The sequence below is a fragment of the Chanodichthys erythropterus genome, chromosome 18 (assembly GCF_024489055.1).
Source record: "Chanodichthys erythropterus isolate Z2021 chromosome 18, ASM2448905v1, whole genome shotgun sequence".
NCBI lineage: Eukaryota > Metazoa > Chordata > Actinopteri > Cypriniformes > Xenocyprididae > Chanodichthys > Chanodichthys erythropterus.
The window spans coordinates 15,950,340-15,966,820 of NC_090238.1; the positions used below are offsets into that span (position 1 = coordinate 15,950,340).

Genomic DNA, 16,481 nt, shown 5'->3' on the forward strand with positions numbered 1-16,481 from the left:
CTTGACTTGGCTATGCAAAGTCATGTGTCGTCTAAATCAGCTGTGTTGCTGTCAGTGTCGTTAGCCACCAGCACCTCTCTGTTCTCGTAAGTCCAGAAGCCATTGAGATCGATGAGGATACTAGAGACGGTGTCACCCTGACCGCTGTTCACCAGGTCCTGTAGTGTGATCTTATATGGATCTTTGGGCTTCACCATATCAAAGATTTCATCCTGTAGACAAATAAAATATGAATCATATATAGCAACCTGAAATTACTATTTCTGTACTTGCTGAAAAATAGCACTGGACTTTAACTATTACTATATAACGAAGAGCCAAAGGCAGTTTACCTTAACATCCTGGAAGGAAACTGGCTCCTGCCCATGGATTTTCATTTGTTCCTGAATGGCCTGATATCACCAATGAACAGGTTAGTTTCTACTTCTTGTAAATATGATTTAAAAAAAGAGCTAAAACTACCTCTACTTACCCTGAAGAAGTAGTTGAGGGCAAATACGTTGAGATAGCCTTTGTTTTCCATGTCTAGCAGTTTGAAAATATACTGGAGGGCTGCAGGCTCTTTCCTGTTCTCTAGAGCCAGCACAAAGTCTAGATAGGTCTTATAGTCCTAAATGAGGGTGTTGACAAAAATATATTTAAAATTAAAACAACAGAAAAATGCTTGTTTATGTTTTTAGATACTGAAAATGTTGATGGACTTTTAAGTAAGAAATTATATAGACGTGTTGGTACCCTTGATAAATATGATCAAAGACAGGCATTATAGGTGAAGACTCAGAACTGTTATCTTGGGAAAAGGAGGTTGCAAAAAATATTGAATAAAAGGATGCCGATAATTGTGGCAAACGTGTTTTGGAGAAAACAAATTATTTCATAACGTAAGTTTCCCCCCACTTTCAATTCTTTTCCTTCAATGAAAGGTTAGATTTTTGCTAATTTTATGAATTAAAGATCAAAAGGATAAACAATGCAGATTTATTTTTACAGTCATCTTTGATCATATTCATCAAGGGTACCAACAATTTTGTCCACGTCTGTATGCATATAACAAAAATTAAGTGCCTATTTTTAGTAGTCTTATTCCAGAGTAACAGTTCAAAAGTTTGGGTCAGACTCAGTAAGATTGTTTTAAAAGAAATTAATCACAACAGTGTTAAGCAGCACAACATTTTCAGTATTGATAATAATCTGAAAGGTTTCTTGAGTATCAAATCATCATACTAGAATGATCTCTGAAGGATCATGTGACACTGTAGACTGGAGTAATGATGCTGAAAATTCAGCTTTGCATCACAGGGATAATATTATATTATATATATACACAGTACAGTCCAAACCACTAAGGTTTTTAATGTTTTTAAAAGAAGTTTCGTCTGCTCACCAAGGCTACATTTATTTAATTAAAAATACAGTAAAAAAGTAATATTGTGAAATATTATTACAATTTAAAATAACTGTTTTCTATTTGAATATATTTCACAAAGTAATTTATTCCTGTGATGCAAAGCTGAATTTTCAGCATCATTACTCCAGTCTTCAGTGTCACATGATCCTTCAGAAATCATTCTAATATGTTGATCTGCTGCTCAAGAAACATTTAATGTGTACAACTGTACAAAATATTTGTGTACAATATTTTTTTTCAGGATTATTTGATGAAAAGAAAGTTCAAAAGAACAGTGTTTATCTGAAATCTAATCTTTTGTAACATTATAAATGTCTTTACTGCCACTTTTGATTGATTTAATGCATCCTTGCTGAATAAAAGTATTAATTTCTTTAAAAAAAAATAAAAATAAAAATTCTTACTGACCCCAAACTTTTGAACGGTAGTGTATAATGCTAGAAGCTTTGTATTTCAGATAAATGCTGTTCTTTTGAACTTTCTATTCATCAAGGAATCCTGAAAAAAAATACACAACTGTTTTCAACATTGAAAATAATCATAAATGTTTATTGAGCAGCAAATCAGCATATCAGAATGATTTCTGAAGGATCATGTGACACTGAAGACTGGAGTAACGATGCTGAAAATTCAGCTTTGCATCACTGGAATAAATTACTTTGTGAAATTTATTCAAATAGTACACAGTTATTTTAAATTGTAATTATATTTCACAATATTACTGTTTTTTACTGTATTTTTAATTAAATAAATGTAGCCTTGGTGAGCAGACGAAACTTCTTTTAAAAACATTAAAAATCTTAGTGGTTCCAAACTTTTGTACTGTACTGTACTGTACTGTATATATATATATATATATATATATATATATATATATATATAAAAATACTGTTTGTACTGCATTTAACACTAAAAAAAAGAAAAAATTGTACCAGTCTCCAGAAGGGCTACTGTGCTACAAAGCTATGACTCTGACAGCAGACAGTTGTTTTAAGGGATTTTCTCCAATCTAACTGTTAGTGTGACACAAATTATTATAAGTAGGAAGGTTATACCATTTCACCGTCGTAGGTCAAGCATTCCTGGTAGACACGGTCTAGGAAAACACTAGTTAGAGTTCCGGTACCATAGCGAGACAGCTCTTCTTTACTGAGCATCCCATTATGGTCCTTATCCAGGTTGAGGTACTGTCCTGTAAACAAGAAATATGATGATTAACATATGAGATTTAATTTATAACTTACATTATTATAACACTGATAAAATACATTTTGCAGGCATACCATAAACTCGAAGAGCGGAAGGTGCAGAGAACCAGTTGGACTCCTGACTCTCCTTTGACAGCTCCTCATCTCGAAGCTATAAATAAATAAATTTTATTATCTTAATGTTGCTGGTCACCCGCATGGGAGAACTTTAGAATAGCTAGCTAACTATATGATGGACTGTTGGACAGTAGGATGGATGGATGGATGTTTCACCCCAAACTTGTGAACAGGAGGGTATAAAAATATTTTGATATTGGTATACATTATAGGTTCACTTGAGTGAGAATCTGTACACTACCTCAAGTAGGTCATCCAAGAAACTGCAAGCCAGGATGTCCTGAATTTTTATCTTCCCTGCAGAGCAAGTACATAACATTATAATGATTCGTTTCATTCTAGTTTTTCCACAGGGTAAAATCTGAATGATGTCTGCAGGTGCTCTGACTTGTATTTAAAGGCAAAGAGAATTAAAAAAACGAGCACAACCACAGGAGAATTACCAGTGTGTAGAGGATCAAGGAAGAAGAAGAACTTGCGAACGGCAGTGCAAACATAAAACGAGTAGAAGGATTTCTCCAGGCCATCTAGTTGGGGGAGTGTGGGAATTAACTCCAGGATGTAGTTCTCCAAATCCTGCAGAAATAAACAGTCGCACACTGAAGTCTTTCCTTTAAACAATACAGCTTTACTCCTAAGAAGATATCGTGAATACTGTGATTTTTACTGTTTCAGAGGGTAAAATGAGATTACTTACAGACTCACGAAGATGACCCTGTCCTGCTACATCATAGAGACTCAAACCAATCCTGGTTTGGTGCAGCCACACTGCCAGAGAAGAAAAGCAGAAAAACACATCTGTATTATTGTGTTCGGAGTCAAATAAAAGATCTAAAAGACTCATAATTAACTGGCGTCATAAGATGAGAATGCAATGAGAGCACACATCACAGAATTTATAGTTACCTTTCCTCATGACATAGTTGAAGAACTGCATAATTGAAATCCTCCCATACGGATCATTATGAAGCAGTTTGGCGTAGACTCTGGCAGTGAAGAAAAGCCTGATGGGGTGTAATGATTGTGAAACATCTCAGTGAGTCATAAGCATTGTCCACCTACGAATTATACTGACTTAGAACACAGTTATCAGCCCATCCCACTCAAGGTTTAAGTGATACTAATTGGTCACTACACTTCTCAACGATGCACTTACTTGCATTTGGCGCCTGCTTGTTCTCCAACCTTTAGGAAACTCTCATAACTGATCATGGCCTCATCACCGGTCGTGGGCGGCACTTGATGCTTATCGAGAAGAAACCAAAGGTTCTGTAGGAAAGAAAAAAAATCATACATTTAGAAGAGGAAATAAAAAACACAAACACATTTAATAACTAAACAAAAGCTGATAATGAATGTTTTGTTTGGGACACAGACCGAATACAATGCTTTCTTACTTGTAACTCTTCATTGTCCAATAGTTCCCGGCTTTTCCTCTGGAGAAACACTGCCCTCGATTCTTCTCTGAGTTTCTGCAGCAATACTTCATCTTCTGCAGGAAGCTGAGGTGAAGTTAAGATTAAGTAGGTAATACGAACACTACAGTTTGGGGTCAGTAAGATTTTTTTTTTTTTTTAAAGAAATTGCTACTTATATTAAGGCAAATATGCATTAAGTTGATCAAAAGTGAAAGTAAAAATGTTTAAAATGTTACAAAAGATTTCTATTTCAAATATATGCTGTTTTTGATCCTTCTATTCATCAGAGAATCCCTTTCACAAAAATACATTAAGCAGCACAACTGTTTCCAAGGCTGATGACACTAATAAATGCTTTTTGAGCATCAAATCAGCATATTTGAATGATTTCTGAAGGATCATATTTGAGTGACACTGAAGACTGGAGTAATGATGCTGAAAATTCAGCTTTGACATCACAGGGATAAATTACATTTTAAAATATATTAACATAGAACACAGTTATTTTGAATTGTAATAATATTTCATATTTTTATGTATTTTTGATCAAATAAATGCAGCTTTGGTGAGCATAAGAAACGTCTTTCAAAACCATTTACTAAATGGTAGTATAAGTAGATGAACAATATGAAAAAGTGGAGCAGCTTCAGTAAGTTTGGTGGCCTTCAAATTAATATCTTCAAGACTAGGCATTTATCATTGTCATAATAGGTCAGATTATGATAAATGGATGTAAATGTAACATTTTATTATGATATAATATACCACAACCACTGTTAACACTGTATTCTCATTACTGATTAGAGCAGGAACAACTCACCCTGTAGTAGAAGCGTGGGATGTGTTTAAACGAGTCATCTTCTCCTTTCTCACCTCCTTTCCAGTCAGTGTAATACTTGGTGAACAGTTCAGTTTCCTCCGCTTTCTTCTCCTCCTCTGTTTTGCCATCTGTTCAGTACAATTAACCCACACATTAAGGTTATTCACTCAGCATTTACCTGAAATAGAAAGCTTTTGTAATATTATACACTACCGTTCAAAAGTTTGGGTTCAGTAAGATTTTTTTGGTAACACTTTACAATAAGGTTCATTAGTTAACTACATTCATTAACATGAACTAATAATGAACTGCACTTATACAGCAATTATTAATCTTTGTTAATGTTAATTTCAACATTTACTAATACATTATTAAAATCTTGTTCACATTAGTTAATGCACTGTGAACTAACATGAACAAACAATGAACAACTGTATTTTCATTAACTAATGTTAACAAAGATTAGTAAATACAGTAACAAATGTATTGCTCATGGTTAGTTCATGTTAGTTAATACATTAACTAATGTTTAACTAATGAACATTGTACAGTGCTACCTTTTTTTTTTTAAAGAAATTAATACTTTTATTCAGCAAGGATGCATTAAATTGATCAAAAGTGACAGTAAAGGCATTTTAATGTTACAAAAGATTCTATTTCAAATAAATTCTGTTATTTTGAAATAATCATATTATTTCTTGAGCACCAAATCAGCATATTAAAATGATTTCTGAACGATCATGTGACACTGAAGACTGGAGTAATGATGCTGAAAATTCAGCTTTGCCCTCACAGGAATAAATTACATTTTATATTTTATTCCAATATAAAAGTTATTTTAAAATGTATTCATATTTCACAATATTACTGTTTTTACTGTATTTTAATCAAATAAATGCATCCTTGGTGAGCATAAGACATTTCTTTTTTCTTCTACCAAACTTTTACACATATTTTACAACTTTTTTTTAGTTTCATAGTAAAATCATTGTAACCATGAGCAAAACCATAGATGGCTACTCATTACCAGGATGATTCCTACTTTGCAATACATTTTAATGTCCCCATCATTTATGTTTTAATATATTGGATAAAATACTACGTTACACTTCTGAGTAACACATATACGTTTTTACATATGGAAATCATATTAGCAATTTATTACCATGGATAAGGTAACTTTGGTTTCTACACAACAAACCATTGTACTTGTTGTAACTAATGACCAAGTACATTAAGTCAGTCCCCTAAAATAATAGTCTAAATCTACAAAAAAAGTTATCAAATATAATGTTTACCACAGTTAGTGCAGAATTACAGTAAAACCACGGTACATTTTCGCAAGCGACTTTTAATCCATGTAGATGGTTATATCTATTATTTAGGATATTTTTTTTATTATTATTTATATATATATTCTCTTTGAACTCACTATAAATCTCTATAGTTATTGATTAGCTAAAGTCATCATCTCACCAGGTTTCGCAGAGGCGAGTCTTTTTCGCAGTAAATCTTTCCAATGTGCTGTTTTGTCGTTTGCCATTCTTAACTTTATTCAGTCATAATATGTTTTAAACTAACAAGCTTGAAACTAATTCTTAATCAAACTGTAATTTGTTCGAGCAACCAAGGCGGTTGATCAACTGTTTACATCTCTGGCTAAAAGGCGCACGAGTGACGCAATTGAAGCGCGACTACACAGGAGAGTGAATGGCTGCGCGCATTGGCATGCTCTTGCTTTCTGGTTAGAATTCAGTAACCTTTGACTAGATTCTGTAAGTTAGGTGTTCTTGCTTAAATTACCGATGATTGTTTAGACAAAATTGTGTTTAAACGAAAATAAGCGATATCTTAGTGAGTTTATCTATCTGAGGATCTCAATTTTATGTGCTTAAGCACAGGAGGACATTTCTTTAGCAGATAAGTTGCTGAATATTATCTATATATTAATTTCAGGTATATATATTAAGTATAACTGTATAAAGTTAATCTGTTTTGTATGTACGTTGATCAGTAAAATTTAATTTACAAAGCAATGACATTTTGAAACAATATGTAATATAAGTAGCTGATTTGTTTGTGGTGGGATATTTACAAAAATCACCTTTAAAGTAGTGCACAGTCTGAAAAATATAGTAGACTTGTAAGGAAATGGGATCTCCTGTTGTGTCAAATTCAAGGACTTGCATGAAGCATCTATGCACATGGGTTGTCAACCCTCTGTATTTCAGGCCTGGTTTACCACAACATAACATTATGCTTGCTGTCAGGTTTATCATAAATCCACACACACAATTTTACAGCACAAAAGGAGGCAAACAAGCACAATTACACAGCCGAGTTACCATAGAAAAAGGATTCACTCCTAGAACAAGGCCTGCATTCCCAAGTCCAGTATTTGCTGCTGGAACAGCCAAAAAAACTGCTGAATTTATGAAAAAGCGAGCTGGGATGGCTACAGAAGAGCCGCCAAATAATACACCTGCGAGAAGCAGGGGATCTCTAAAAGTTGCCCTTCCTGATCATCCACTGACCACATCAGAATGGGCAAAGTTCAAAGAGGGTTCCTCTAAACCCGAACGCTTCGAGGTGCAAATGATGGAAGGACTGCTGGCGGCTAATGCAGATGTCAACATTGCCAAATCTCTCTTGGCGTATGTGGTTCAAGACAAAGGCACTCTTTCTTACGAACTCCTTTTGAGGTACCTCACGCTGTGTGTCACAGCTGGGCACCACTCTGAGATATTTGACACTTACGACATCATGAGAACTTGTTTTAAGACCCTTGACACTGGAGCCTCAGCCCTGTTCATTAAAGGTTTCAGTCAAACTGAACGCTGGAGGGAGGCACTTACCGTGTTGGAGGGTATGAACAAGGCCCTCCTGCCATCTCCTCGGAACTATGGAGATGCCATCGCTGGGGCGGTACTACATGGTGACACTGAGACGAGCTGGAAGCTGTACGACGAGCTGCTAGAACAGGGTCTCGTACCAAATCAGGACACCTGGCAGTGCCTGTTTCAGAGCGGCATCACTCAACGTGGACAGGAGGACAAGCTCTTTTCTGTCCTGTCATATTTGAGAGATAATCAGATCTACCCAGAGGAGCCGCTGATTAAAACTATCAAAGCTTGGTTCGAGAGGTAATTGTAAAAAAAAGAAATGAATTTCTTTATATATAATATGAAATTAATTGATTTGACAGCACATAACATAATAATAAAAAAAGTAATATGTGTGTGTGTACATGTATACTGTATGTATATATACACACACATATTTACAAACGTTGCGATTAATCACGATAAATCAATTTGACAGCAGTTTATGTAAAAGTGCTGTCAAATCGATTAATCGTATCTAACAAAACTAAAGTTTGTTGTGTGTGTGTGTGTATAACCTATATATGTATATACACACACATTTTTTGTTGCTATTCACGACTAATCAAATTAAAAACACTTTATATACAGTATGTATGAGTGCTGCCAAAACGATTAATCGTGATTAATCGCAACTAACAAGTTTGTAATTGTGTGTGTATACATATATGCATACACACCTATGTATTACAAACTATTGCTTTATGTTAGATGCAATTAATCTCGATTAATCATTTTGACAGCACTTTATATACATTTTAAGTGCTGTCAAATCAAATAATCGTGATTAATCGCAACTAACATAAAAGTTTGTAAATGTGTGTATATGTGTGTGTATATATATATATATAAACCTTTATGTTGTATGTTAGATGCAGTTAATCGCGATTAATTGATTTGAAAGCGCACTTGTATAGCACACTATATATATATATATATATATATATATATATATATATATATATATATATATATATATAAAAATTACATTATTTTTTCACAGTTTTGTTTTTTCCCCCATCTGCACAGTTTACCGGATCAGAAATGGAGTGGCAAGTTCTCATTTGTGGCTCTCAGGTACTAATTTCATTTTTCAGTTTTAATTAAATACAATGATCATAAAGACTTTTTTAATAGATTATTGTTATGGATATAACTTGTCTTTTAGTGGAGAGTGCAAAAATTGCAAGGCATCACTGGAATCCATTCAACTGACTGAGGAAGAGTATGTTCATCTCAAGAATGAAGTGATGAAAAAAGTGATAGAGGGAAGTGACATCTTCAACAAAACCACCCCAGAGGTCTGTCTCCTATATTACATCCTCCTTTTACCCGAGTTAATTAACCAATGTTAATTTAATCTAGATATATAGATAAAATCATCATTTAAGCCAGTGTTGTTATTGATAATTCAAACTATTAAAATAATTTCCTGGAATATTAAATGAGATACAGACTTTAAAAAAAAAAAAAAAAAAGCTTCAAAAGTTCAAAAATGAATAAAACTAATGTTGAAATAAAAATTAGGCTACATCAAAAATTAAAAAAAAATAAATAAAAAATGATAAAAGCACAATTAAAATTAAAAAGAAAACTGAAAATATAAAAGTAAAAGCTAAAATTTAAACTTTTTATATTAAAATATATATAATCAGACTTTTCAGGGGAAATATGCTTAATTGTGATGACAATCATGTCACAAATAATCTTATAATGGCCTTAAAACTGATTGAATTTTTTTATACTAAATATTATTTCTTATGTTTATTGTTTTTGGTTTTGCAGTGAAATGTGACCTGTGTTTTTATGAAATTCACCTTTATGTAAAGGAAGTGTGGTTTGAAGGTCTTATTATTTAGTGCCCTTTGACTCCACTAGATGGCGATAGCGTCCTATACATGTTATATTCGGTCTTCTACATGACTGATCAAACATGTTATACATGTATGTGACATGTTAAACATTAACCATTTTTGAATGCTTATTAGATTATTTTCCCCTTGCAAATGATAAAATAATAAAAAACACATAGGCGAAAAACTAAAGCAACTTTCTGTATGGCACCAAATAAGCTGCAACTACGTGATAGGCAAGTTGGGTCGTCGTCCAGAATTAGAAGATGTTCCATGCAGTTTTGAGCTCCATCTTAAATGAAGTCTGCCCCTGAATTAGATGATGTTGTTGTCCGGACGGCTGCTTATTTCAGGCTGTGGGGTCTATAGATGTCAAAAGCATGTGATCCTGTCTAGTTCCACATTTAGACATGATGTAGGGGCTTTCCAACACATGTTCCTTCATGTGTCTGTCAGGTCCCCGGTTTAGCAAGCTCATGAAAGCAGTCTAACTGAAGACACAAGGTCACAAGGCAAGCGACTCCTCTGAAATTCCATTTGCCAGAAAGAACAGTCATGTTTGTTTGCAAACGCCATTCTCACGCATGGGAAAAGCATTACATTTCCAAGCACTGTCTCAGAAAGGGTCATTTTTATACAGTACATCTTGGAAAAACAAAGTACTCAGTATAGCCATAAACAATCTCTAATTTGGTTGTGCACATGATTGATGCTGAGACATGGGTATTGCTTATGTGCATTTTGCTCTTGTAAAACACAATGGGCTTTCACATTTCAGCCCTCAAAAGCCTCTCACATGAGTGACCCTGGAAAGTCCCTGCCTGTCTGCATGGACTCCAGCCCCCCGCCATCGCTGCAGTGCTTTATGAAGTGAAACCAGTGCAAGGCAGTTAAAACACCCCCAGTCAAAACACTCCAGAAGCATTTAACAACCCCTAGACAATCATTTTGCCTTTAAAGGAAAAAAAATGGTGCTTTTGGGTGGTTGAAATGACATTACAACCATGGCCTGCTGTATAACATGCAATATTTCATCAAAAACAACATTAGATATTGCATAGTTATTATTATGACCTTATATTAATGTGAGATTACATTTTATACTTGTAAACATGTAAAAAAAAAAAAAAAATAATAATCCACACCACATACATATTCACTAGTTTGGGGTTGGTATGATTTTGAAATGTTTTGAAAGAACCATCTTATTCTCACCAAAGGCTGCATTTATCAAAATCCAGTAAAAACAATAATATTGTGAAATATTATTATCATTTAAAATAACTGTATTTACTATTTTAATGTAATTTATTCCTGTGATGGCAAAGCACTTCTCGCCAATTCAGCATGTTCAATATGTGAAAACAAGCTCTGACGGACGCCAACAGACACTGACAGAGGTAACACACTGATCCGACAAAACTCAACTCAAGTCATCTGTCGGCATATGTCGTCGGTTCAGTGTGAATTGGCCTTAATTTCACCCAAAACTGAAAATTCTGTCATTAATTACTCACCCTCATGTCGTTCCACACCCGTAAGACCTTCATTCATCTTTGGACCTTGAAAGAGTCGGTTAAATTGCTGTCTATAGATGAGTCATATACCTCTCAGATTTCATCAAAAATGTCTTAATTTGTGTTCTGAAGATGATCTGTAAGTAAAATAAAATTTAATAAAATCTTACTGACCCCAAACATTTGAACCATAGTGTTTTATTACACTATTTAACTTTTGGCCCTCTAGCGGTTAAAAAAACAAAACTGCATTTTGCGGAAGAATGTTGTTTTGGTTGCGCTTCGGCTCTGCGTGACTGTGTGGGTGAATATGACCCTTCACAATAAATAATGCTTTAATGAACTCTGTTTGAGAGCTACATATGGCAATTTATCTGTTTAATATAATACCTTAAACTCCTGTTGAGTGATAAAAACGCATCTCCGCGTCGCTTTTATAACATTTCAAATCCGAATAGCAAAGCTAATGTTGATTCTTGCTTTACCACGAGCTCTGTCGTGTTCTCTTTTAGCCAGAAGACTCTGGACGGGAGATTCCCCGGAGGTTCGAAATTTAGCGAGCTCCATGTCAACTTTCGTTGTGACAACTAACCTATGTCACTCCCACACCATAGCTGTGTCAAAGTAGGTTTTAATATATTAAGCTAAAACAAAGACTATAGAATAACACAAGACGTGTCACTAGTATTGTTTTGAATGGGAGAAAGTGTAACACGCAATATGGCGGAATAAGTCCCGCCTTCTAAATAAGAGCCAATCGCCGACTGGTAAAGTCATCGCGTCACTGCAGGGATGACGCGTTTTTGTAGGCAAAACCCGGAAGCGAGTTAGCATTTTAGGACTTCCGGTTCCAACGCCGTAAAGTCTATGGGTTTTTTGAATGGGTTTTTGCTAAATAAGGCCTGAAATAAGGTCTGTGGTTAACAAAGCCTCTAAATACTTTCACGTTTTGATCTATGACATAAAACACACCAGTTATAACCCGCGTGTGATTTTTTAAAACTTTTACTGTGTCTTAAAATCGATGGTTGCTAACAAATTGCTAAAAGGGACTACTTCCTTTGGCGGGGACTTTAGACATCATCATGACAAACGGGACATTTGGACAGCATTTCTCATGAAAAAGTGGATAAGTATTCATACACAGCGCAGATCATAATCAGTGAGCATGTTTTTAAATAGAGTTGTTTTCTAAATAAAGTGTGAGGAAGCTTGGTGGTGGTGACGTTGATCCGCGACCATGGTGTGCTGTAGTCCATTTATAGCCTACTATTAGCTTTTTATATCTGACCACTTTATTTAGGCTTCAAAATCTATAAATGTTGTGTTAACTTGTAAAGATTATCTTTATAGACAAATGTGTAAGTGTCATAACCCTTTGTTAAACACAGAGCTTATTTTCTGCGATTTTCCAAAAGTCTATGGGAAAAATGCATAGGCTTTCAGTCGAGGGAACCCGTGCGCCGCTAACTTCCGGGTTGGCCTACAAAAACGCGTCATCCCTGGGGCACTCTATATAGAAACCGGCAATTCTAACGGCCGCTGCAGTGACGCGATGACTTTACCAGTCGGTGATTGGCTCTTATTTAGAAGGCGGGACTTATTCCGCCATATTGCGTGTTACACTTTCTCCCATTCAAAACTATACAAGTGACACGTCTTGTGTTATTAGTCTTTGGTTAGAGACGCGCGCCTCCGAAATGAGGCACAAGAGACGCGCATTTAATACAGGGTTTTTTTTGTCATGATTCGAGCGTTTGGAAAAAAAAAATATGAGACCGTTGTTGTCAGATTTCATTGGTGATTTCAAATATGAAATTTAATCGAAAGCTTGGCAAACAGCTTTAGAGAATTTGATGTTTCCCCATTCAAAGAGATAGGAGCTGCATGGATGCCTAGTATGATCGAGAGGCGTTTCAAAGATGGCCGCCGAGTGAAATTACTTGTCTTAAAGGGACTTTGCCTAAAACCTTAGTTTTAGGCCAAGGTGTTCAGTTAATGCACCATATTATTGTCAATGTCAACACATTTAAAAATCCAAGTGAAATAAGCAAATTAGCATATCTACCATTGTTATTGCTGATTTTTAAAAGTCCCATTTCAGTTTCTTCACATTCAGTGGCCTGCAGCTTTTCAGGTCAAGCATGAGCTTTGGGAAGCCTGTTTTTCCCGTTTCAAAAAGAACAAGCCTGTAATAAAGAAAAGTACAGGACTTGCAGATGCCTTTTCATTAATGTCTGCTGTGGGGTATGGTGAAGTTTCCACATACTCACATTTCTTTGTTCCCTTTCTATTTTTGTGTGGCTGGCGTTTCATTTTATTGGAATTTCATGCATGCTTTGAACAAAATGGAGCAGGTACTTTAGAGAGTTAAAGAAATGTTGTTTGTTTGTTTTTAATGATTCAAACAAAAGTGATCTGCAGTTGAACATTGTGTCCAAGAATCACTCCAAGGCTGAATGAGGGTGTTTAGATTATTATGGGCTACTGTGTATATTCCCAGTAGAAAAAAGTAGACTGATCACTATCAAATCTGGATTCAACTTGTTTTGAACGTGCGTGTACCAAACACACCCATTGTAAGTACACAAAGTTCTGCACAGCAAGCTGGTACCGCATACACGTGACCTCTCGACACCATTGGGGAATCCCCAGTGTTCCTGTTCCCATTCATCCTAACCTCTCTATGACCATGAGAGGATCCGGAGCAAAACAAAAACACAATAAAAAACACTTACGACGCTAGACATTCATTGTCAAAATCTTATTGAATGCGCATAGTTAAAACCAGGAAAACTGCATGTTTGGATGGAATTTCGTCCCATGCTGATAGCCCTAACCCTGCTGCAAGAGTTTTAGAGAGTTAAAATACTGATCACCAACCGCTAACCCCCACCAAAACCAAAGAGGAATTCCCCAAATATCCACTCCCCTTCCCCCCTCTCACTGGCACTCAACCCTCCCCCAGTCGTGCACCCTCTCAGCCGCTAGCACAGACATGCTACTTAACACTCTCTTAACAAGATTTTTAGCATGCAAAATAGCTGCACTTATTTTTGTTTTGATGTCTTGCTTTCAAATGTGGCTCACAGTCTTCTGTTTTGCATATAGGTGCCTTGGAGGGTTGGGAATTGAAATTTTAGAAGGAAAAATTCTCACGCTCCAGGCAGAACTGAAAGCCCTGGTTTCCAGCCACCTGACAGTCCAGGAATACTTGTGGTTTTGACAGACATAGCTCTGTGTGCATTAAACAGAGGCTTGTGTATTAGCTGTTGGTCTTAACTCTACCACACTGTTGTTTTCTCAACTTTGAGAAAGAACGTGCAGAGTTTGCAGTTCCCTCAAAGCAATGCAAGGATTTTCATTTAATAACTAACCTTAAGTTAATTGGTCAAAATATCTGTTCTTGTATTTTAGTTTTGGGATGCATAATAACTTTCTTTTTGCTCCACTACATTTCAGAAGAAACATACTTTTGCTCATTATTTGGAAGTGAAGAAAACGCTATGCAATGGTCATGTCTGATTCGAGAGGAATCATTCTTTGAATCGATTCCATGGAATGATTCATTTAGGTCTGATTCTGTGGGTGCTTCTCAGATGGAAAGTTGCATCCAGAATGAGAGTCTGTTCACTCGGCCATATTTGCAACACCTCCAGACAGCTATTTCAAGCATCCAAGACCAAGTCATATCTATTTGAGTGGGGGACTCCTGAAATCTAAAAAAACTGCTTGGCGAGCTCACAATTAAATAATCAGCAACAAAATCTGACATGAACTGTCCAGTAAATGTTGTTTCTTATGCTCAAAAAGCTTATTTTTCAGGCTAGATGAGTCATTGCGCATGTGCAGTCCTAAGCGCGATTATCAAGTTTGATTGGGAAACGAGCCTCTAACGGCAGCTGCAGTGATTTAAAGACTACCAATCAGCAATTGGCTCTTTTACTTAGAAGGCAGATGTATTCAGCCTTATTGTGCATTGCAATTTCTCCCATTCATGACAAATACGAGAGAATCATCCTTCTATATCTTTAGTCAGTGAGGCTGCGTCAATCCTACTCCAGTCCTTCAGAGACTTGTAGGCTAGAACCCTCCTCAGCATTAAACGCTACAGTGAGTCAGTCTAGAAAGTGCACGTGGCACATGTTCCCTCCTCCTCGGTCGCGGCACAAAAATGCTAATAAATAGAGAAGCACCGAGATGTATCGGCCAATTTTTGATCAGTTTACAACCAATCATCTATAGCATGAAAAAGGCTGATAGAACAAACGAATGGTCTATTAATTAACTACATGAAGGCACGGAGTTGTATAATGTCTGTTGCATAATCTAATGTTTTTCTCTGGTAAAATAGTTAAATACTTGCCAAAACACAATGAAATCTGTACAAAATACACCAGTGCTTGTCAATAAGTCAATAAGAATAACGCTCAAGACAATTGAACTATGCCACACTGTCAAGGCCCTGAATATACTAGTTAAACAAAGTTCTTTTTCATTCTTCGTTTAGAAGTAAAACAAAGTTCGAAATGTGTCACTAGTGATATGCTGTAATCGAACATCTGACGCCGCCCACACTGCTGAGAGCGACGGTTAGATGAATATGTATACGTGCTGTACACTTTCTTCTCAGTAATAAGATAAACACAACAAAAATGAGAAAACTGCAAGCTTTTTTATAGAAAGCATTAGAAAAGCATCTGATCATAACGACATTGGTATGTTTGCATGAGCTCTGCAAATTAGCACTCCAGTCATGTCATGTCATGTTTGTTTATATAGCACTTTATTCAATATATTGCTTAAAAGCAAGCAACGAACTTCGTTTTGGCCTGATTTTGTTCGAAATGACATCACATCAGTTCCTCCTTCGAATTCGTTTGAAGTATATCAGGGCCTTCACTGCCCCAATTGGGCCAGTGCTACATCTTTGGGAAAGTTTATCCTTTGCATGTGGTTTTAAGCCTTGTGAATTTAAATATTCAAGCGCAAGAAGACACAAAAGAGAACACACATTTGCACACATCCATAGCGCGCACCCGGAAAGCGCCTCAGACAGCGCGCAAATACTGAATGGAGTTGTCTTTCGCTTCTTCTAATTCACCCAAAATTATATAAAAATGGCTGTCTTGGTGAGTATCCTCATAAACATAGTCGGTTGTGTCTCAAATGAATGTAAACAGCTGGGAAATAATACGCTTGTGTAACAGTATATTGGATCCGTGCAGCTCTTAAAGTGACGGCAGCCTAAAATTCCT

The 16,481-nt window shown here is 35.9% G+C and overlaps 2 protein-coding genes across 2 annotated transcripts in view; one reads left to right on the forward strand and one right to left on the reverse strand.

Annotated features, from left to right (window-relative positions):
* Positions 1-19: 19 nt before the first annotated feature.
* ppp2r3c (protein phosphatase 2, regulatory subunit B'', gamma) lies at positions 20-6,645 on the reverse strand. The gene is made up of 13 exons (XM_067366981.1): positions 6,448-6,645; positions 4,972-5,099; positions 4,131-4,235; positions 3,890-4,002; positions 3,640-3,737; positions 3,431-3,501; positions 3,177-3,309; positions 2,975-3,030; positions 2,692-2,767; positions 2,464-2,600; positions 473-610; positions 333-392; positions 20-212 (listed from the first exon to the last, which is right to left on the reverse strand). The coding sequence occupies exons 1-13, from the start codon at positions 6,512-6,514 to the stop codon at positions 21-23; spliced, it is 1,374 nt and encodes a 457-aa protein (XP_067223082.1). The 5' UTR covers positions 6,515-6,645; the 3' UTR covers position 20.
* A 33-nt stretch (positions 6,646-6,678) lies between these two features.
* prorp (protein only RNase P catalytic subunit) overlaps positions 6,679-16,481 on the forward strand; it is a 30,844-nt gene continuing 21,041 nt past the window's right edge. The window contains exons 1-3 of the mRNA XM_067367225.1: positions 6,679-8,114; positions 8,883-8,930; positions 9,022-9,154. Coding sequence (XP_067223326.1) covers positions 7,123-8,114; positions 8,883-8,930; positions 9,022-9,154 — 1,173 coding nt within the window. The 5' untranslated portion in view covers positions 6,679-7,122. The remainder of the gene's footprint in view (positions 8,115-8,882; positions 8,931-9,021; positions 9,155-16,481) is intronic.

Coding starts and splice junctions, on each gene's coding strand:
- ppp2r3c (XM_067366981.1), bottom strand. CDS start 6,514: ATGGCAAACGACAAAACAGCACATTGGAAAGATTTACTGCGAAAAAGA. Junction 3,310..3,430: donor AGGGTCATCTTCGTGAGTCT/GTAAGTAATCTC, acceptor TTATTTCTGCAG/GATTTGGAGAACTACATCCT. Junction 3,031..3,176: donor CCTTGATCCTCTACACACTG/GTAATTCTCCTG, acceptor CTTGCTCTGCAG/GGAAGATAAAAATTCAGGAC.